This window comes from Sciurus vulgaris, assembly GCF_902686455.1.
Source record: "Sciurus vulgaris genome assembly, chromosome: 2".
NCBI lineage: Eukaryota > Metazoa > Chordata > Mammalia > Rodentia > Sciuridae > Sciurus > Sciurus vulgaris.
The window spans coordinates 169,486,187-169,509,893 of record NC_136462.1 but is presented as its reverse complement, the minus strand read 5'-3'; the positions used below and the strand labels follow the sequence as shown (position 1 = coordinate 169,509,893).

The 23,707-nt window shown below is 38.7% G+C and overlaps 1 protein-coding gene across 13 annotated transcripts in view; it reads left to right on the top strand.

Annotated features, from left to right (window-relative positions):
* Positions 1–23,707, top strand: part of PLCB4 (phospholipase C beta 4) — a 389,153-nt gene that overhangs the window by 259,838 nt on the left and 105,608 nt on the right. For all 13 annotated transcript variants that reach the window (XM_079129403.1, XM_079129411.1, XM_079129408.1 and 10 more), the window contains one exon: positions 22,792–22,871. In XM_079129403.1, the coding sequence (XP_078985529.1) occupies positions 22,792–22,871 (80 nt within the window). The remainder of the gene's footprint in view (positions 1–22,791; positions 22,872–23,707) is intronic.

The window sequence follows — 23,707 nt, the reverse complement described above, 5'->3', positions numbered from 1 at the left end:
ATTTTCTTCTGCAAAATGAAAATTATACAAAAATATTTACTTTTAGGATTCTTGTGAGGCTTATGTGAATTATTACATAGGAAGTGCTCAGTGCACAGTCTTTTTCATTGAAAGCCCCCAGTGTGTTAACTATTCTGACCACAGGATGTTGAAGGGGAAAATGGAACTTACCACCTCATTTTTCACATGAGGAACATTAAGCCAGATAACTAAAGGAACTCTAAAACCACCTAGCAGGCCAGGCTAGAGTTGAACCTAACTCAGGCCTTCTGATTCCCTACTTATTGCTACCACCCACCTTGTACTTGAGCAAGCAGAGTCCTGGGAAAATGGCTCAAATTAGTAAATTCTATTATATTTTTGCTTTTCATATTTGATTGCTATCAATCTTGGCCCATCGGTTCAGAATAAGTTCTAAAACATAGTCTCATCACTAAGTGTTATATATGTGTGTATGTTTCAGGGGCAGGGTGGGAGGTATATATATCAAGAAAGATTTGTACTTCTTCTTTCTTTTTTTTTTTCCTAATAGCATTTCAATTGAAATGTAAAAGCAGCTAGACAAACAAGTAAGGATGATAAAATAATTCTGTACTTAATTTTCAATTCAAACTCGGCACTGTTTAAGCCTGCTTTTATTAAAGAAAATAAGTATTTAAGCTTTCCAGAACAATCATTCAGAAATGTATATTTCATTAATAGCATAATATATGAATATAAATCCAGTTGTCCAAACTGAACTATCCATAATTATTAGATCAGTTCTTTTTGGTTGATCAAAACTTGAAAATATATTGAGCATTATTTTTTTCCTAAATACATGGAATGTAATATTTTTCTAAATTTCACTAAATATTTTTCCCTAAATATACTACATTCATATGCCTTTTATGTACTTTAAATCATCTCTAGATTGCTTATAGTAATGCTTCAGAATAAATAATAGTACAATGCACAAGCCATATAAATAGTTGTTATAGGTATTGTTTTTATTGAAGAAAAAGTCAATACACATTCAGGACAGACACAGTGTTTTTTCATGAATATTTTTGATCTGTGATTGGTTGATCCATCAATACAGATACAGAACCCAGGAATATAGATGGTCAACTGTGTATTCATATAAATGAAATGTAAATCCATGCAAATGAAATCATTATTTCAAAGAGAAAAAAATATACATGTGTATGGATAATCTTGTCCACTTTCTGATTTTGAAACCAAAAATAACTACGTTAATCTAGATCACAATGTTTACTATCTCCAGAATTGACATTTTCCACATCACACTTTATCCATAATCCTCTACAGGTGTTACTACTATCCCTAACAGAACACACAAGCTATTAAAGTGAGATGAGTTACATGAAACTACACATAGCTATAAATACCTTGGGTCAAAATGATGGCAGAATTCATAAATTACTTCAAGTCGATGAGAAGTGTTCGTATCTTCCAACATACTTCACAAGGCGTTTTAGTCAGTTAAATGTACTAGTTCAATTAAGTACAGTTATAAGGGTCTGGAATCATGGGGTCATGGAATAGCCCTCTCTCAGTTCATATATTGTGGAGTTGTATTTCTGGTCAATTTATCACAAAAGTCAGTCTGTGCAAGTAATCACTTTAAAAATTAATATATATGTACCTTAATACTTATAAGCATATAAATGTGGTTCATATCTTTTAAGTTAAGGCTGAAGACTTTTCTTTAAGTATAGGTGTGCTAATTGTAGTTCATGTATTGTTTTTCTCTAAACCTCATCTTGAATGCCTTGTTTTAGATACTCAGTTTGTTTGTTTTTTCTTTTCTTTTTTTTTTTTTTTTTTTTTTTTTTAAAGTGGAACTGAGACTTTTAAGAACACTCGTGGAGCAAAGTGCAACCAAGTGCAAAAATCCCACCTTTAAGTGACTTCTTTCCTGAACATTTCAGTTGTCTGAATGCACAGGGTTTGAGAACATGCTTTTAAGCAATTTTCCTTTAAAGAAAACTTTCAAAATATGCAACTAGAGAGAAACAACAACCCTCTTCCTTTCCAATAGAATATTTCATTGGTTTATGTACTTTGTTATTACAACTGCACAGAACAGGTTTGACAACAGACATAAGTAACATGGCAAGCAGGCAAGATGAAGGCAAAGGGCACAGCATATAGGACAGTAGCTCCCTGACTGTGAGTATTGGGCATTCCCTGGGTATTGGTGTATTTTACTTGTCTGCCTTCCCTCCTTCCCTTCCCTCCCTCCCTCCCTCCCTCCCTCCCTCCCTCCCTCCCTCCCTCCCTTCCTTCCTTCCTTCCTTCCTTCCTTCCTTCCTTCCTTCCTTCCTTCCTTCCTTCCTTCCTTCCGGAGTACCAGGAATTGAACGCTGGGGCATTCGACCACTGAGCCACATCTGCAGCCCTGATTTGTATATTATTTAGAGACAGGGGTCTCACTGAGTTGCTTAGCACCTTGCTTTTGCTGAGGCTGGCTTTGAACTTGTGATTCTCCTGCCTCAGCCTCTCGAGCTGCTGGGATTACAGGCATGTGCCACTTTGCCGAGTTTTACTTGTCTTTTCGCCATCTAATGTGTCTTGGTCTGACCAAATTAAGAATATCTAGTACAGGATTGATATTATTCATATGATAAATGTGAATATTTATCCTATGAGATTCTTTATTCTTAATTCTTGGGTTTCTTATCTTTACAATCTAATCATTCTAAAGATTTCACCTGACCGAACATTCGATCCAGGCAAAGGGGCCACCTTTGATATCAATGTATGCTCCATGGAGGACCAGCCTTCACATGGAAGAAACTTCCTGCTGGGTGTGGTGGCACATGCCTGTAAGCCCAATGACTCAGAAAGCTGTGACAGGAGGATCATGAGCTTAAGGCCAGCCTCAACATCTTATGGAGGGAGACCTTGTCTCAAAATAAAAAGGACTGGAGATGTAGCCACAGCTGGAGCTGTAGAGTACCCCTGGGTTCAATCCCCTGTACCAAAGAGAGAGAGAGAGAGAGAGAGAGAGAGAGAGAATCTTCCTGTCTTTGAACAAGCCTTTCTACCTTTTTTTTCCACATCTCAAAAGGATCTCAGATATTTTATTTTCTCCTTATTTCAAAAGGGAAATTTTAAGAGATAATAAAATTCTAGATGAAATTTGAGTTTCTCAAGGTTGAAGTTTCAAGTCAAGATAAAATATTCCCTGGTCAGATGACTGAGTGTATGACTGCTTTTTTCAGCCAAAGGTAAAAGACATCTTTGTAACCCAGCTTGTATTTTCTTCAGCTGCTCTCTCTGCTTACAGTAAATAAGCTTGCCTTTCCTCTCTACTTTTTCAAAGATTTCTGTATTCCTTTCTCTAAGTGGAGAAAGCCAAATCTCTACCAAGCCAGACCTTTCACCCTTCTTTCCTACAACTCCATGGTTGTCTCCATCTCAACAGCTCTGTCCTCTCAATTGCTGAGGCCATCAGCACCCTTCTCTCAGGTCCTATGTCGGACCTCTAACAGTCACTTGGCCCTCAGCCTTGGCAGTATCCAGCTGCTTCTCACCAACATCATCACTGAGTCATGGGTAGTCCAGGCCAAAGTCCTCTCTCCCTGTTCTGCTCCAAGAGACTTCTAACTGGTGGGTTGGACTTGCCCCTTGTAGTTGATTCTCAAAAAGGCAGATGAGGATCCTTAAACTGTAATTCAAGTCACATCCCTTTATCACTAGAACCCACCAAGGCCTCCAATGCCCAGCCTCACCTTTTTCTTCCTTCATCCACTTTTCTTTGTGGGAAACTTGCCCACCAGAGGGCTGTTTCTTTCCAGCCTCAAGGTGTTTGCGGTTCCCCCTGCCTGGAACATACCCTTTCTCCAATTACAGGTAGAGCTTTCTCCCTCAGGTCTCCATTGGATAGAGACTGTTATGAACACAACTTAGGAACAGACCAGTCACCACTGAGAAGTCCAAATTTGAGAGTCTTTATTAAACCGGCCAGCTGACTCTCTCACACAATGTCCCCAAAAATGGCTATTAGGAGAACAACCCCAACCACAGGGTTGTAGGGGTTCTTATACCAAAATCACATCATGCAAAAGTGCCTGTTGCTATTATTCGAAATTACAAACTAACATCATGAGATCATCAACAGAGGGGGAAGTGGGGCAAAACAACCCTTATCTAGATACAAACTAAAGAATAGTTACTAACATCCACACAATCACCGTTCACCTGGTACATTGTTTAGGAGCAGTAGGAATCAAAAGAGAGCAATTTTTCATTGCATAAGAATTGTAATTTTGTATTGCTAACCATGTCGTGCTAAGCAACTGATGATGGGGACAGAGGTGGAGTGTTCCCATGGGAGAAGCTAAGCAGTTGTTGATGGGTATAGAGGTGGGGTGTTCCCATGGGAGAAGCTTATTTCCTACATAACATGGAGTCTCAGAGCAAAATGGAGTCTTTCTGGCCTATAACATTTTCATGGAACCAGATTTGTCAGCCCATCACAAGACCTCAGCAGAAGCATTTCCATCTCCCCACTCTTCAGTCCTTCCCTTGTCTTCACAGCACTTAACCACTGTTTACCTACCCTATGTCCATGGATTCCTTTATTCTCCTCCTGTGTCCACAGGAGGGCAGTTATTCTGTTCAATGCTGTATCTCCAATATCTAGAACAGCCTGTGCCCAACATTTAATAAGTGCTCAATAAAGACTTTTTTTTTTAGATATTTATGTGAACCAAATCAATAATAAATTCTAACCCAGTTGAATAATATGTATGGTAGTTTTCCCTATTTGAGGGAATAGGTCCTAAAATCCCCAGTGGATGACTGAAACCACAGATAGTACTGAAATTTGTATATGCTTTTTTCCCATACATACTTATGTTAAAGTTTAATTTGTAAATTAGCACAGTAAGAGATTAACAACAACTATAATTATAAAAATATACTGTAATACCTTTGTGCTTGGAAGCCATATTAAGTAAAACAAGGTTTACTTGAACACAGCACTGCAGTCCTGTGCAGCTGATCTGATAACTGAGATGGCTACTATGTGACTAACTGGAGGGTGACAAATATGATGTGGATACACTGGACAAAGGGATGAGTCACATGCCGAATAGGATGGAATGGGACATGTTGAGATTTCCCAAAATGAAATGAGATTTCATTGCAGTATGGAGTGCCCTTTAAAAATTGAATTGCTTATATCTGGAATTTTCCATGTGATATTTTCAGACTGTGGGTGTCTGAAACTATGAGAAATGAAATTGTTGACAAGGGGAGACTTACTGTATCACCATGCACCTTGATTTCATGCAGATCAGCTTAGGAAAATTATCTTCTGACAAGAAGACTGAGAAAATCCCATTCAATGAGAGTCTAAAGGAAACAAAAAATTCTGGGATTCCAGGGTGTTATTTTTAGTCATTCTTTAGGATGTAACCGGACTGCTGCTGCTAAGAATCTATGACAAGACTGGACGATTTGACCCTGGTGTCTTGGCCTCTTTCCAATTTGGATCATTATATCCTGCTTACCTAAATCCTTCCTGTCATTCCAGTTATAAAATTTAACTTTCATTTCCTCCCCTGTAAAGCCCTCTGTTAAAAGGAATTGCTAACATATTGCTGCCAGGTTTCCCCCAAGCTCAGTGTGCCTTTGGGTAATTGGTGTGTCCTCTGTCATGTAGCTTAAAACACTTAAGAATGAAAGAAATCACATGAAGAAGGCACTCCCCTATTCTCTGAACTGGTTTAAGGCTCTTTTTTTTTTAATATAATTCTTCTTGCCCATCATTTTTATCACAAACTACACAAATAATTTAATACCAAGCATTATAATACCTTTATTTAGTTAGAAAAGCAACTCTAGTTTCCCTTAGGTATTTTTTCTCTTTTGGAATGCAACTTGCCCATAAGGATTTCAGTCTCCAGTGAGTTGAAGGGAGCTCAGATGTCTTTCATTAAGTTACAGCTGGCACTGCATGCAATCTGAAATCACAGACACTGTACTGTACACAAGATTGAAATGCATCCCTCATTTAAGATTTCCACAAATAAACCTGTTATTTTATACCAAGTTGCATTTTTCTTTGATTGCAAAAATAAGCTGCTATTATGAGGTTCAAAATGTAAAGATTGGGACTGAGTTTAGACAATTTCCAGACTGCTCATTATACTTTATGCAGGTTGTAAATATTTGGCGAACTCCATAAATTATGCTTTGTGACTGTCACCAAATAAGTGCATGAATAACTACCATAGAAATTAAATTATAAAAATGTTGTGTGTTCTTTTTGTATACAAAAATGATAAAATTGGATAATTTATGACAGGCGATAAAATACTATTTTAACAAATTGAGTGGAAGTCAGAATCACTTTGCTGAACGTGAATTATGTTGAGTGGAAGGCTTACTGCAATAGTTCCTGGAGAAGGGATTTATTCTTTGTTTTGTTGGTGGGAAAAAATATTAAGTTCTCTATCTTGTTCCTTCTACTGGCTCTGCTAACATCCTGCAGAGCCTCCAATCCCTTTCTAGTTGCTCTGCTGATGTTCAAACACAGATCTATCCCAAAGGGTCAGACCTCAGGCTTCAACCTCACCAGAGGGCTTTTTAGAAATGCAGGTTATCAGGCCCCACTCCAGCTCAATCATTCTGAAATTGTGGGAATGGTTGTGATGGGAGGTGAAGTTTGAGATCCATTGGTTCATGATACCAGTGGGTTCGAAATGCAAAGATTGGGACTGAGATTAGACAATTTCCTTACCATTCATTATTCTTTATGATGGGAATATTTGGCAAACTCCAAAATTACACTTTATGTACCAAATAAGTCAAAAACCAAAATATAAAGAAATCAAAACATAGAGACTAAAAACCACCAGTTTTGAAACTGAACATGTTTTTTATCAAATTGAACAGAGCATCCAGGAAGTCCTATAGAGCTGTTTGTTCTACCAGCCTAGCCATTGATTGGAATTCACTAAGGAAGAACCAAAAGCTCATTGAAGTGAACTAGTTTCTGTGACTCTGAAAGTATGTTTTTTATTTGAAGCATCCCACATTAAAATGCCCTCCACCCCTGCCCCTGGCAAGGCTGTAGATCAACTGCCTTTGTAGCATTTTACCATTGAACCCACTTCCAGGCCCTAAAATGCCATCAACTATTATTCTTTTTTTTTCTTTCTTTTTCTTTTTCTTCTTTTTTTTTTTTTTTTTTTTTTGTACCAAGGATAGAACCCAGGGGTGCTTAAACATTGAGCCACATCCCCAACCCTTTCTATTTTTTATTTTGAGACAGGGTCTGGCTAAATTGCTTAGGGCATTGCTAAATTTCTGATGCTGGCTTTGAACTCCCAATCCTCCTTTGGGACTACAGGCATGGGCCACTGTACCCGGCTTAAAGGGCTGTTTCTTGAAATGCATGTTTAATTATATAGCATTGGCTGTCAGTTCTCAGACCGTATCACTCCAGAAGTTCCTGGGAACTTATCAGAGATGCAGATCTCAGGCCCAGCTCCAGCCCTACTAAATCAGAAACTCCCTGTCTAACTGGCCTTCTAGTTGATTCTCTTTATATATATATATATATATGTTGGTGTATTATAATTATACATAATAGTGGAATTTACTGTGACGTACAGGCACATGACATAATTTGACCAATCTCATTCCCCAGTTTCTCCTATTCCTCCCCTCCTCCTTCTCCCTGATTCCCTTTTTCTACTGATTTCCCTTATAATATTTTTAAATTAGTTCATTATAATTATACGTAAAAGTGGAATTCCTTGTGTTATATTCATACATGGACATAGTATAATTTGGGCGATTTTGTTCTCTAGTAACTCCCCTTGCCCTCACCTCCTCCCTCCCTTTGGATCCCCCTTCTCTGCTCCGTTGGTCTCCCTTCTATTTTTGTGAGATCCCTTTTTCATTCCTTTTTCTAACTAATGCCTATGAGAGAAAACATATGACCTTTGACTTTCTGAGTTTGGCTTATTTCACTCAATATATTGTTCTCCATTCCATCTATCTACAAGCAAATGACACAATTTCATTCCTCTTTATGGCTGAGTAAAAACACATTGTGTTTGTATACCACATTTTCTTCATGTATTCATCTGTTGATGATCACCTAGGCTGGTTCCATAACTTGGCTATTGTGACTTAGGCTCCTATCTCTAGAGTATGCCAGTCTTAGTTCTTCTGGATAAATACTGAGGCGTGGTATAGGTGGATCATGTGGTGGTTCCATTCCTAGTCTTTTGAGGAATCTCCATTCAGCTTTACAAAGTGGTTATACTTTAACAGTCTCATCAACAGTGTATAAGTGTTCATTTTCCTTTTAAGTGTATTTATTTAGTTATGTGTGATTTGTATTCTTGATGATTGCCATTCCAACTGGAGTGAAATGACATAGTGTAGTTTTGATTGCATTTCCCTTATTGCTAAGGATGGTGAATATTTTTTTTAAATGTATTTGTTGGTCATTTGTATTTCTTCTTTTGAGAAATATCTGTTTACTTCACTTGCTTGCTTATCAATTGGGTGATTTGTATTTTTGGTGCTAAGTTTTTTGAATTCTTTATATATTCTGGATAGTAATCCCTTCCAGGTAATTCTGTTGCACACTCTGATATGAAAACCACTGCCTTGGGGAAAAGTTCAGTCATGAATGTTTCTGAACTCTTTTTCTTGTAGAAACCTGGAGGAACTTGCTGGTGTGCTGCTCAGGCTCACCTGAGTTGTGCCTGCTGCTTGCTTAACCAGTCATATTATAAATCTTAACTTTCTGCCCATTATCCAAACCCCAGTATTCTCATTGATTAAAGTCTGTTAATTATATCGCCTCACAACTTTTTGAGGTTCAAGTACTTGATGTGTGCTTGGCATGTGCATGTGTATTAGTCATTTTTTTTCATGTTTTTAAGTCTGAAAGTTGTCATTTTCTTGTTTATTTTGTTTCCCATTGAAAACAAATCAGTGGAGGGCATAAAAAACTTTCTTGAGGGCAAAGCTGTGAATCAGAGCAAATGTGTGGATATGTGTTCTTAAGTTTTAAATGTCCCATCCCACCTAAGTGTTTTCTTCTTGCCAAATAAAGACAATGTGATTTATTGTTGTTTTATTACAAAGTTTATTTAAGTAATAAACTCCCATCTGCACAGTTAGGGCATCAGTTAAGTTTCAGAAGCAGGGAAATGTTGGACCCACAATATAGTGTCCAGTGAAAAGATTGGAGTAAACTTTTTTTTTTTTTTAATTGGGAAATTGAAAATTTTGACTAAGACTGGCCTACTTTGAATGCCAGGGTCATGACCTGAGTTGGAGGAGACTATCACACAAGCTTCACATTCTAAGAAGATTACTCTGTGGAAATAAAATGGGTGTGGGCCCTGATACTCAACAGGTGGTTGAAGATCATAGGGTCATATCACACAGGAGCCCAACCCCAGACCTGCTGAATCAGAATCTGTATTTGGAACAAGATGTCTAGGTACTTTGTATATATGCTAAAGTTTGAGAGGTACTAAAATAGTGTACAAGAAAGTCAGTTGTTCCTGGACATTTGAATGTGGAATCTAGATAGTTTATTCCTGATGATGTTAGAGGACAGATGTCATGCTGGACCCGGAGTGGCGTTCCCATTTTCCAATACCTGGTTATAATTTAACCTCAAGGATTATAATTTCTCCAAAAGTAGCAATCACTTTATTCTCTAATCAAATGATAAATGAAGGGAAACAAAGACAGTTGTTGAATTAATCAGTTTTATGGGAAACATACACAAAACAGAATAAGTAAAAATAAGCAAAAGGAATATGTGAAATATAGGCAAAAACAAGTACAAGAAAATCACTGGAGCACAGAGAATCACTAATGAACCAAACATCAAACTTCCACAGAAGAAATTGTCCAAATGGCCCTGGAGACGAGTCCCTTCGCAGTGACAGTGAAACAGGTCCAGATTGCCATCAAGCCACCAGCAATGAAGTGAGGGATTGCTCACTCAGGCAGAGCCTCCTGTGTGTGATGCCAATTCAGAGTAAATCCTCGATGAGTGGAGTCACCACGAGATGCATCTCAAATGGCAGTCTGAAGGCAGTGGTATTTATAGTCCTAGAAATTGTTTTATCTAAGCTTCCAGGTATCAATTTTGGAAGGAAAAGTCCCAGACACCAGTGATCTCATTTGCATATCCGCTCACAGTTGTCACTATGGCTCTCAATCAACGAGTTGTCAAGGCGACTATCGACCAGCCACATGGCTCAGTTCCAGCTTCTGTTATAAGAGAAGACTCAGATTGGATTTAATGCTTCATAGTCACATTAATCATAATTAAATACCCATTTACTTAGATGTGCAGGAATCATAAAATGGCCAAATAGACATCACAACAATAAGCTAAAGAGCAGATTTTTAAGTCTGATTAACTGGGAATATGATACAGTTAATCAGTTAATCAGAAATTGCAAGCCTGGTTATTTTGGGACAGAGAAGCAAAGGGACAGTAAATTTGTTCAAAATATGTTCTCTGAGGAATCTGTTGTGTAAACTGCTATGGAGCATACAGAGCAAACAAGATCCCGTTCTATCCCTGGGCTTGTGCACAGGGCTAGCATTATCCCTGTGATTGGCCTCTGTGTCCCCATGACATTCTGAAAATGGCTTTTGTTTTCTTTTGGACTTCCTTGATGGTGATTTATTTATTTATTGCACTGGAATTGCTTTTTGGGGGGCATGCTGGGAACTGAACCCAGAGATGCTTTACCACTGAGCTATATCCCCAGTCCTCTTTATTTTTTTATCTTGAGAATTGGTATTACTAAGTTGCCGAGGGTGGCCTCTAATTTGTAAGCCTTCTGTCTCAGCCTTCTAAGTCACTGGGATTACAGACTTGCACCCCCATGCCTGGCACACTGAAATTACTTAAATGTAAAGGAAGCTCTTTGTCAAAATGCACCTTCAGGAGCGTGGACACTGGAGATAGAGAAGGTTTTGCAGTTGTTTTCAGGGAGATTTGTCACTTGCATTAGTGAGCTTTCCTTAGTGTAGTGAGAGCAGCAGAGCAAGAAGGAAGTCTTGAGCCTGGACTTAGCTCCCTGCTCATCCAACTGCAAGAACAACCAGGATAGTGGCACAGTCATTTTAAACATTTGCACAGCAGTGCATTTTCATGGGTGTTTTGTAAATGAAAAAAGAGTATTGCTCATGTTAGAGCGTGTGCCTGCTTTACATTCTACATAGAAAGTGCAGAAGAGTTAAAAAAAAAAAAAAAAAAGCCAAGAAAAATCCCTTAGAATACATTCCCCAGCTCCTGTGTCTCTTATTTTGTAATCTCAGTGAAATTCTCCTCATGTAAAATTAATTATTTTAAAAGGAACTGTTCGTTGCCATTGAGAACATCAGTGTTGTGCAGTCACTACCTCTGTCTAGTTCCAAAACAGTTCTGTCATCTCAAAAGGAAACCCTATGCCCCTTAGGAGTTCCTCCCAATCACCACACCAAAGTGTCTATTTAATGCACACATTTTCTTTAATTCCCGTTTGGTCTCATGCTGTTTATAGAGTTTAATGTACTGCATTTTATCATTGAAAATGTCATCACATGCATTTTCTTGTTCGTTAAAACTTTGTCTTGGGTTTTAATGTCATTGCAAATCCCCACAATCTTTGAGGTTTATCTTCTTGGTGTTCTCAGCTCTTATTTCTTTGGAAACCTTCTGGCCTCCTGGGTACTTCTGTTTGAAATGTTCCGGTCTTCATGGGGAGGGTGCTTTTTGTTGCTGGACCCTGTCTCACCATCACATTTCTTGAACTTAATCGTTTCATAAGAAGAGAGACCAGGCTCAGCCAAGAGCAGCTCATTCTGCTCTAAATGCAAGTGTTATCAAATGACTCCACTAAGGGAAAGCACAATGAGTTACTGTAATTTCATCAGAAGCATAATGTGAAATTTGGTTTTCACCTTTTGGCCCCTGGGAGAGACAAATGTCCCTAGCTTTAATGCTCTTTTATTTTCCTCACAGCTCCAGTTTTTACTGCTAGTAAATGGTGTCACATAATGCATGTATAACATGGACCTACCTGTATTTGTATGATTTCTAATTTTGGGGGCACGATTAAAAAGTGAAAAGTAGGAGTAGGTGGTAAGGCACTTCATTTTAAATGAGACTCAGTTGCCTAGCTCTATGATTTGGAGCAAATAATTCACTCGTGATCAGGGGTTTGCAAGTGCAGCCACTGAATGAAGAACAACGCTTACATTTTTCAAGTGTTGTTAAAACAAACATATGTAAAACGAACAAATGTGAAAACCATACAACAGAGAACCACTATGTGGGCTCCAAAGTAAAAAATATTATCTGATACTTTACAGAAAATTTTTGATGACCCCTAATAATAATATAAGTTGAGCATCCTTAACTCAAAAATCTAATATCCAAAATGATTCAAAATTCAGAATATTTTTTTAGCACAGACAGGAGGCCAACTAGTGGAAAATTCCAAACCCAGTTTCATGTTGCAGGTCACAGATAAAACAGACAAAGCAGGTGCAATGAAAATATTATATCAAATTACCTTTGGGTTAGGTGAATAAAGACTACATAAAACACAAACCAATTTTGAATTTAGACGTAGGTCCCATCCCCAAGATATCTCATTACGTATATGCAAATATTGAGAAATCTGAAGAAATCCCAAACTCTTCTGGTCCCAAGCATGTATTATAAAGGATACCCAAACTGTAATGATAAGGGCAACAGTGGCAAGATCTTTTAGTTTTGCATTTTATGTCAGACACTGTTCTAAGTGTCATGTATTATTTAATTCTTGCAACCAAACTCTATGGGATGAGTGTCATGATTATACTCATTTTAAAGAAGAAATAGGCCCAGAGAGGCTGGGTAAGTTAGCCAAGGTCACATAGTAAGTGGTGTTCTAAATCCTGGCAGTGGCTGCACTCCAGATCCTGAGTTCTAATATTACCCTGTGTTATAGCTCATAAGTTGTCTCATTTCCTGAATGAAGACTGGGGTGGGAACAACCTCTTCTACCTGTAGCACAGTATGATTTCCATATACTGCTATGTCAGTGTTTTAATGTGGCTATCTTTGGGAGATGTCATAGAAAAGCACCTTTCAAATTGATGGGTCACAAAAGATTTCTCATAAAGTCCACACCAAAAGGGAAGCTGCCTGGTCAAGAGGAAGCCTTATCTAGATGCATTTCTTTGCTGTAGCACACGCAGAGGCATTATTATTTTCATGTCAATCTCAGCAAGGTGAGGAGCCTTTTCAGTTATTTCCCAAAACTTTTTTTTCCTTATTAAAGAGACATCAAGTAAAATCTTTCAGAATCAGTGCTATACAGGAAAAAGTCAGCAAATGATGTCATAGAGGCATTATTCAACCAGACATTTTTCCAGAAGTATCAAAACAATGATGTCATCTTGCCATTCATTTATTCATCTTGACCATAAATATTCTATCTGTTGTCCCTATTTGCCTACAGTCACCATTCCCCACCTGCCTGAGCCACCTTATTTGATGTGTGTGTGATGTAGATCTTTCTTAAAAAATAGGAAGTTAGATGAGGAAATTCAAGCCCACTGATTTAGATTCTTTGTAATACCTCTTAAGTTGAAAGTCCATAGCTTCTTCACCTTGTGATTTGATTTGCTTGAAATAAACAGGTTGATGCTGTCTAGATAAGAGTGAGTTAAAGGTAGCTGGGCTCCAGTAGCACATGCCATTAATCCCAGTAATTAGGGTGGCTGTGGTGGGGTGACAGGGGTCGCAAATTCAAGACCAGCCTGGGCAATTTAGTGAGATCCTGTCTCAAAATAAAAATAAATAAATAAATAAAAAGAGCTGGGGATGCAGCTCAGTGGTAGAATGCCAATGGGTTCAATCCCAAGTACTGAAAAAAAAAAAGACAGAGTCTCCTTCATTGATGATATGCATCATCCCAGAGACTCCGCTGGTACCATTGTCTGCAAATTGAAATAGTATATACTATGGCCTGTTTTAATTTTCCAACATTGTCAGCTGTTATATGTCATGAAGAACATGACCCTGGATGTTATAGATACAAGCCATTAACCAAAGGAACAACTTCATGAACACCTTTTAATTCACCAACTCTTTACTCATTCCTTCCCACCAGGGTTTTGCAGACTTGAAGGAATTGAGAATTTTTTTTTTAAATACTCTCCAAAAACTGGTGGTTTCATATTGGCATGGGATGCTTTTGTTTTCTCAAAAGTTTTAAATTCTGCCACTATTTTAGAGCTCTCCATATGGATGCAAATAAGTGTTACATAAAATAAACTAAATGTTGCATTTTCTTTTTGAATGATTTCTGGGGTTTGTAGGAACATAAGGCTTTGTGAACTTTGAGGCACTAAAGAATTCCAGGCTGGTCATAGTGGTTCACACCTGTAACTCAGTGGCTCAGGAGGCTGAGTCAGGAGGCCCTCAAGTTCAAAGCCAGCCTCAGCAACTTAGTAAGGCCCTGAGTAACTTAGTTAAGACTCTGTTTCAAAATAAACTATAGAAAATGGGTGGGAGATGTTGCCCAATGGTTAAGCATTCCTTGGTGCAATCCCTTGTGCCACACACACACACAAAAAAAATTTCAGATGTTGTTTGTCTAAAGTCTGTAGGCACAAACAGACAAGGCATGAATATATACTGGATGAATACATATTTTCTTCCTCCTGAATGTTTATACATAGCAATCTGATTTTGGAAGTTGATACTGTTGCAAGGGAAAAAATTCTATAGAGTCAATAGGAGATTTTGACAGGATGTTTATAGAATTGAGCTTTAGGCAGTGCAAAAATTGTCTCATAGGAATGCTAACGAACAGAAATCCATTTGGCATTGGAATTTGACACTTATGCTTCTGAGTCATTACCAAGAACAGTACGTTGTCTTCTCCTTTCCAATGACTATTTAGAGGTCCTTTTTGACCTAACTATCCAGTGTTGTCAAGATACCCCATCAGGCCCACAGCCTGTTTTGACTATGAGTGACTGAAATAATTGTGACTAGGAATGTATAAATATTTTCCAGGCCTATCAGATTCTATCTTTCAAACACAGCCACCCGTACTCACAGCTGGCAGCTCATTTCCTGTCCAAATATTCATTTACCCTGCTAAGAAAGTGACTTAAGAATCAGATGGCACTTAATATATTCCTCGGTTAACTCTCAATTTCGCCACATGGGTGGAGAACAGGAGATAAAAATTTTGTTACCTGGAAGACATTCAGACTGTCAAGAAGGTGACCCCAGTTGCTCTCTCTTCCCCATCACTTCCTCACTTTTGGAATTTGAAATTTTTATGGGAATTATTGACTTTCCAGGAGCTTTGGTGATTATTGTTGGGTTGTCTCTCTATGGATTTTGACAAAACTCCTTTTGCTATCTGGCTCCCAGTTTCAGAAGTACTTTGCTGTTGGTTGTCCTCATAGGCTTGCAAATCCACCTTCCATCCTGAATTTATCAGTTGGACATGTCTAGGGTGGTGACTTATCTCCATTATCTCACAGGAAATTCTATGAGGATTCCATTACTTTGCCCTTGTCCCTGTTGCAGTTGTTGATCATGAATTTCAGGTTTCTTTGCTGGATGTGTTTTTCCTATGTCCACTGTCACAATCTGCCTCTGTGTTTCTTATCCTATGGGTATGATAAACTGTCCAACACCTATCTTGTGAAACCCACACTTAGTACCTGCTCTTATCTGCATGGTAGAGTCAGGAGAAAGTAACTAATGTGAAAGACAAATCATTTTATTCTTTCTTCTTAGCATGGTTTAGAAGTTGTTCTGTGATATACAAACTGTGGGAATCAGCTCCCATTTAGTTTCAAGGTGGATTTAGCATCCTAGATGAATATGTTGGAAGGATAAGATGGCAAAGTTATTTGTCATCTTCTTCCTGTATCACCAGTCTTTCTACCCTTTGCCTCCAACCCTAGGTTTTATCATTTCTGGGCCTCAGTTCCAGGCCAAATGCCATGGGGACACAAGACTTTTGGAACACGGCCCTTCAGCCTCTGGTTTCTCCTGTTCCTGTGCTGGCCCCATCGTTAGTTCTCAGGTTAATGACTGTAGATTTGGTGGCCCTAGTCATTTTCTGCTAATGTTTCCCCTATTTTGGAACATGAATCACTAGTTTCTGTACCCATTGGTTTCTGTAGTAAGAGATGTGTTCTCCCAAGAAACCCACACAGAGACCAGGTCTCTATCTTGATTTCATTCATACTTCTTTCAAGTAGAAGCTATTACTTCTAACAGGCTTCCATCTATGTGCTGCCTGATGGGTTCTGGTCTTCTTGTTCAATACCTCAAATGCAAATTCATATTAGAATTCTCTGCAGTGTTTGAAAAATAGATTGGTGATCCAACACGCTCTGGTCGATAATCAGAATCTGTAAGGGTGAACCCAGGCTTCCAAAACATTTTCTAAATTCCCCATTGCTTCTAATGTAAAAGGTTCTGGGAACTGCTAATCTAGTCCCTGTTATCCACAGTTCTCTTTTAACAATGTACCAGCTTAACCTGCCCTTAAATTTAAACACCGACCATTTCATGCCAATGAATGCCATCTCCTAGTTGAAATGAAATAGTTCCATTCACCATGCTTTTATAGATCCATAAGAGAAAACATGTTGGCATTCCATCTGCAGTCTCTATGTTAGAATCTGAGCCATTGGCTAAATTTATGGCTGTCGAGAGCTCAAATGCCTTCTTAAAACTAAGTTCCTATCTTAATAGTTGCTTCACTGAATAGTATTCATTTGGAGATTCATAAAATATTATGATTTTACATCCTAACCACTTCATAAAGAATCTTAGAGAAGATTAAGACTCCATGGCAATTGTTATCTTAAAAGCTTCTTCGTTTGTACCAAGGGCAAGCAAATTGGTCTTGTTTCCCTTCTTCAGTGCAGAGGAGTCTAAAGCTGTATTTCTAGTGATATAAATCCCTAACATATTATTTAAGCAGATAAAAAATAAATGATGACATAATTAGTCATCTGGAGAATAGCCAGTTGAAATTTATCCTGACTTTTTTAAAATTTCCATTTACTTTTATCAGAATTTTTTTTTTAACTTTAAATGAAACCTCTGTGTAGATCAACATTTGTGTGTTGCAGGTACCAAGAAGTGACCATCTTTTTAAAAATTGGTATTCTGACAGCTAACAGGGAAGGTGAAAATCGTGACCTGAAGCATCCTGCCTCCTCTTGTTTCCAAATACAAGAAATAGGAACTTCATTCACTTAAACATGCATGTCAGAATTTCCATCCCGGTGAACACAGATTTGTTCAGGCTAGGTGGAGTAGGATAAAAGAACAAGAGCCAATTAGAAGCTCAGGACTCTTTCCAGGGCCATTACTAGAAGTTCAGAGAGCCTACCAGAAGTCTGTCTAAGAAACATTAGCTCCCTTAAGAAACTGCCAGTCTGATGTACATGTTTTCCCAAATTCATGTGTGGAATACACATACCCTAATCTCTAAGGTATGACATTAAGGGGTAGAGCCTTTGAGAAGAGATGATATGATTAAGGTGGGGCCCTTATTTTTTTAAAAAAGGGCCAAGAGAGAACCCTTGTCCTCCTTCTATCATATGAGGACACAATTAGAAGTCACTGACTATGAGCCAAAAAGTGGGTGTTCGCAGCATACCTAATTTGATGGTGTCTTGATCTTGGGACTGCCCAGCCTACAGAACTCTGAGAAATAAATTTCTATTGTTTACAAGACACCCAGAATATGATAATTTGCTATAGTTGCACAAATCGACTAAGGGCAGAAATCAAAGCCAGACCTGCCTAGGTGGACAGTGGAAGGAGAACTACAAGTTAGGAAGAGCTACTCTTCTTGACCTGTGCATCTCAAACTAATGGGCACACAGATCACCTGGGAATCTGCTTACAATACAGATTCTGATCCAGTGGGTCTGGGATGAAAATTGATACTCTGCTTTTCTACACAAGCTCCCAGGAGATGTTGATTCTTTTGGTTTAGGAACTATCTCTTTGAGTGATACATGTTTAGAACAGTGCTTTTTAACTGTGAGTTTGCAAATCACCCAGAAGTCTCATTAAAAAACAAAACAAAACAAAAAAATAGATTCCTGGAACTCGGGGTATAGATCAATGGTAAAGCAGTTGCCTAGTATATGTAAGAGGCCCTGGGTTTGTTCCCTAGCAACACACACACACACACACACAGTAGGACTATCTTGATCATTTGCATTTTAACAATTCTCAGGGTATCCGGATACTACCTGGATACTTTAAATTTCAGGTCTCTAGTTAACTTTTGAGCAGAGGTAGTTGAGATGTGTCCGCTGCTTCCACCAGTGGCCTTATCTTTAAAAAAAAAAAAAGAACCAAAGAAAATATTAAGGAGGAGATGCTAAGTCATTGCTTGGGAGAAAATCATGTGGTTAACCTCGTAGGTGCCATGGGATCTCTGTTCTTGTTTGCACTGACAATGTGCTTCTTGTACTAAACTAAAAGGAATGCTACTGGAACAAAATCTACAGATAAGGTTGAGATGAAGGGGCAAGAATTCTGCCTGAAGTGGAGCTGACTGCATAATAATGGGACTGGTTATCTTAGGGATTAGTTCTCTAAGGATAGAAAACTCTATTTGTGCATAGAAATAGGTTAGAAAGGGTTACAGCAAATTGTTGGTGACTCTCTATTCATATGCATAATGAGATTTGGGGTGACAGTGTATTTTTGATGTATTTGTCTTTCCTTTACATTTTCCTACAAAGAGGATTTAAGTAATGTTTCCATTACCAGAAAGGGAAAAAAAAGGAGCTAATGTTTTTAAAGGGAAAAAAGTGAGATATATGCTTAGTGTAAGGTCATATGATTTTGGTCTAGTTTTGTTAGGTCTGTATCTCTTTACATTCTTTTCATGGGAAAGGCTTTCTTTCTCTCTGTTGCAGTTCTAGTGTTCTGATGGCCATAGAGATAGGTGAGGGCAAAGCCCAGACATTTGCCTGCAAGCTGAACATTGCCTGCGTGAGGAGAGTAAGGTTGCGGAATTGTAGAGCAGAGGCCTAAAGTTCCCAGGAATTGGAGGCAGTTCTCATTTCTCCCCCTCCTCACAAATGACCCCATACAAACTATCTTGAAGGATCTCCCCAGTCCTTTCTTCAAGGACTTAAATAAACTTTAAATGAACATAGAAAAAGTTGGAAAAGATTAAAAATGAGAGAACAAGGGGCAGAGTTCAGTGACATAGTACATGCTTGGCATTCACAAGCCCTGTGTCCCATCCCCAAGCACCAAAGAATGCTGAGAAATAAAATAAAAAATAAGAGAACAGTAATAGCAGCAGACTGCTGGGATAGTGGGGAAGCCATAGCCATCTTGAACATCAGATCTGATTCCCTGCTGTGGTCTGGTTTCCCAGTATCCAAGCTACTTGTGTCCACTCAGGGTGTTTGAACCAGAAGGAAGGTACCCAGTGTGATAGAAATCATCTCATATGCTTGACCTTACCAAACCAGTGCTGGTGTCTAGAGGACTTAAAGGCACACCTCAAGGGACACAATGTAGTTGATTATCATGCCAGCTTAATTTTTAGCAAATCGAAAAGGTACATCTAAGTTGCCATATTTTGCTTTTGTGAATCTGGAAATGGTCAAAGTTGTTGATAGGCATGTAGTTCATGCCTGGCAAAACTTTCCAACAAAACTAGGACTCTACTGACACCTGCTGGCATTTCATCTATTTTATGTTTAGAAAGAACAAAATAAGACAAAGAAGCTTTAACATTTTTTTCTACAGTCCTTTGATAGCTAATTGGATTTGACCTGAATGATAATACAAGGAAAGGTCTGAAGGGACCTTTTCCATGTCATAGAGGGAGAGGTGTGGACAGGTCAGTGAGTAAATACATGCCCTACATGGAAGGGCCTGCGGGCTGCAGAGTTCTTGCTGTCCTCTTCTGTGAACCAGCTGCTCTGTGACCTCAGGTGAGGCCCTCAACCTTGCTTTCATCATCACAGGAGAAGTAAGAAGCAACCACTCCTCCCTTTGTCCTTTAGGGCCTCTGGGGATTCTGGTAGCATTTGCTACTAACTAGGACCTGGGCCCTGTCACTAGAAGTATGACCTCAAAGGCCATTCTCAGTTACATTTCCATTCAGATAAACAAGGTTTTTTGTTTTGTTTTTTTATTTTTGTTTTTAACCAGTATTGTGTTTTCAAAAGTTGAAAGCTGTTTAAGTCTTCACAAATACCACCATACCTGGAATTTATTCCTAAAAACAACAACATTTAAAGGATCAGGGAGGAAAATAAAAACAAGGACTTTTCTCTCTGAATTGTCCATGTTTTGGCCCTAGGAAACTATGAACCTTGTTCTGTGTTTTGGAATATGTCACAAACCTTCAGGTTGAGAAAATTCTTCCCAGTTAATGCCAACCAAATTATCTGTGCTTTTTTTGTCTGGTCTTGGGAAACTGTATGGGCCTGTGGTTTGTTAGGCCAATAACAGGATATTTGATAATCTCCAGGGAGCTATAGTCCACATTTAGCCTGACAGAGGAAGAGCGGTCTGACAATGAAAAAATAAGTGAGGCGTTTCTTTCACGCTACTTTTTAATTTCTTCCTCCTCCCTCAGAATTCTGACCTCACCATCAGCTTTGCTGAAGCTTCTGATGCTACGCATGGTTCTCAGAAAACTGGTCTTTGCTAGTTGTAAAGGGAGATTTATGTCTGAAGGCTCCCAATTCCCCTCAGAAATCTGTTAGGAATGACTGGAGCACAAAAGAAGCAGGAAAAACCCTGTGAGATTCACATCCATCAGGATGACTCCATTCAAAAAACTCAGAAAATAGCAAGTGAGGATATGGGAAAAACTAGAACCGTTGGACATTGTTAGTAAGAATGTGAGATGGGACACCTGCCACAGAAAACAGTATGATGGTTCCTCAAAAAATTAAAATAGAATTACCATATGATCCAACAATTCCACTTCTAGATGGTTACCCAAAAGAATGAAAGCAGGGATAGAGCTACTCATGTACCAGCATTCAGATAGCAGCATCATCCATAATAGCCAAAGAGTGGAAGTGACCCACATGTCCATTGACTGAAGAATAAATAAGTAAAATGTGGAATATCCCTGCCATGGAATATTCTTCATCCATGAAAAGGCAGAAAATGCTGAATACATTAAAGTATAAAAGGACCTTAAGGACATTATTCAGAGTGAAACAAGCCAAAGGAGAAAACATCCTGTATAATTCCATTTATTTGAGTTACTGAGAATAGTTGAAAGTATAGAGACAGAAAGTAGAATGGTGGTCGGGGTGGGTGTTGCTCACCTGTAATCCCAGCAACCCAAGAGGCTGAGGCAGGAAGACCATGAGTTCAAGACCAGTTTGTCCAATTTAGTGAGATATGTCATGTTGAGGGCAGCACAGTATGCTGAATGGACTTATGCCACTGATCTATTCACTTAAAATGATTAAATTTTATATTATGTGTATTTTAACACAAAGTTAAAAGAAGCAAAACCAAATACATGCTCATAGTTGAGTCTTCACCTCTGGCCCTTGCAAGGATTAAATCACTTGACCATGCTAAACCTGGTTGTAATGTGTCGGACTGTCAAGCAGAAACTTCTGTGATGATGGAAATGTTCCTATTTGTACTCTCCAGTATGGTAGCCATCAATCCCATGTGAGCTTTTGAGTTAGCTTTTGAAATGTGCCTTGTGCACCTGAGATGCTGAATTTTACATTTATTTCATTTAAATTCAAATACCATATGTGAATGGTGTAGGTAGTGTTTCCATCTATATTGCTGTCTATTCCAAAATACTTTTCCTGTCTTACCACTGAGCAATAAACCTAAGCAGTCAAACAATAAGTCTAAGAAGGTAAGGAAGCTGCTTAAGTGTGCGCCATGGTTCTGTTTGACTCCCAATACCAATTTGCTGCAGAGTATTTTATTGAGGGTGTGATGTTTTGACAGTGTTTGTTGGCATCAGTTACTGGATTCAAGAACAGGGTTTGCGTTTGTTCATGGAATGGCCTTTTCTAGTAAAAGGCCCTTTTAGAGATCCAGATTGCTTCTCTGCCAGGCTCAATCTTCCTTCAGTTTTCCTTGTAAATCCATGGACTGATGATATGAACTACAACTGAGGACAAGTCCTTATACAGAAATCGCATGAGCTCATCACTGCTTGGTCTGGGTTCCCAGGCAATGAAAGAATCTTTTACCTTTCAAAGCTTTGTTGGAAAACACAAGACAGGTAAAATATGTAACAAACATAGATTGAAAGAATCACACAATGGAAGGACCCCTATGTATTCATTCTCTAAAACAGGAATAGGGAGATAGGTCATCATGTGTTACATAATATTTTTTAGGAAGATCTGAGATTGCCAGCAACTAAAAAAGGGCTTATATTTAAGCTATTGCAGACTGCAAATAGAAAGTTTAAAAAGTCAATCAGTGGGCAGCATTCCTTTGTGGCAACTCCATGTTTTATGGAACTATAGATGCCACATTTATCTTCATGGAAAGAATGAAAGCTGTTTATTAAAGGATGAAAAATGAGCATGCAAAATGTAGATGGCTATGTGGCAGGAAGGGGATAAAAGAAAAGTTCATATTTTTATTACACAAAATGAATATAGGCTGTCTGATTTAAAAAAACACAAAACAAAACAAAACAAAACAAAAAAAAAACCTTATTTAGCTGCAGCACATTTGCTCACCAAGAAACACTTTTTTCTTTCTTTCAGCAATGGGTAGAAGGCCTGAGATCAATCATACACAACTTCAGGGCCAACAACGTCAGTCCGATGACATGCCTCAAGAAACAGTGAGTTATGTTTGCATTGCCCTTTGTTCTTAAAAATTATCAAGCAATGGTCACCTTAGGAAATAAAACCTAAGAAATACTTAGGCTTTATGTCCTGCCTGCCTTTCCCCTCTACTTTCCTAACCTTGGAAGATGAACTAACCAACACACACCTATATTCTTCATACAACCTGGCAGAGCATGTATGATGAACCCACAGCCCCAAGCCCAGGAGAAGCAAGTGACTGATGGCCAAAAGCTACTGGAACCCTAGCCACTTCATAGCCTGTGGGTTGTGACCATTGGCTTTTGTGTCTCCAGTGTCCTGATAGGTAGTTCTACATGCCTGGGACCCATAATTGAATACCAGAGTAGCTCAGACCTCCACTGAATGAAATAGAAGTGGGGAGCATGGTAGAGAGAAGCATTTACAGAAACAGCTTTTGCTAGGGTGTAAAGGGAGGCCCTGGCCCCTGGTCTAATGCCTGTTGTTGAGCCACAATCAGGAATCCACCCGTCCTTGTGAATTTCATTCTAAAATTCAATCAAGCATTTGGTCAAGGATCCGAAGGTCTTACCATAGCTCATTTCATCTAAAATCCAGAGGAGTACTACAGTGGTAGCTTTTAACCCTACTCAAACTAAATCTTTCAAGGCAACATGAAAATTTTCCAAGATGAAATTCTGGACAAAGTCAAATGTTAGCCTCTTTCAAAGTGGTGGATCCATAAGGGTGTGTAGCTGCCTACATTTACAGGACTATTGGTAGGAGTCTGTGAGATGCCAAAAGGAATCACATGGAGAAATTGTGGGGATGAGTTCCCATCTCTCAAATATAGGCCCTGGCATCAAGAGTG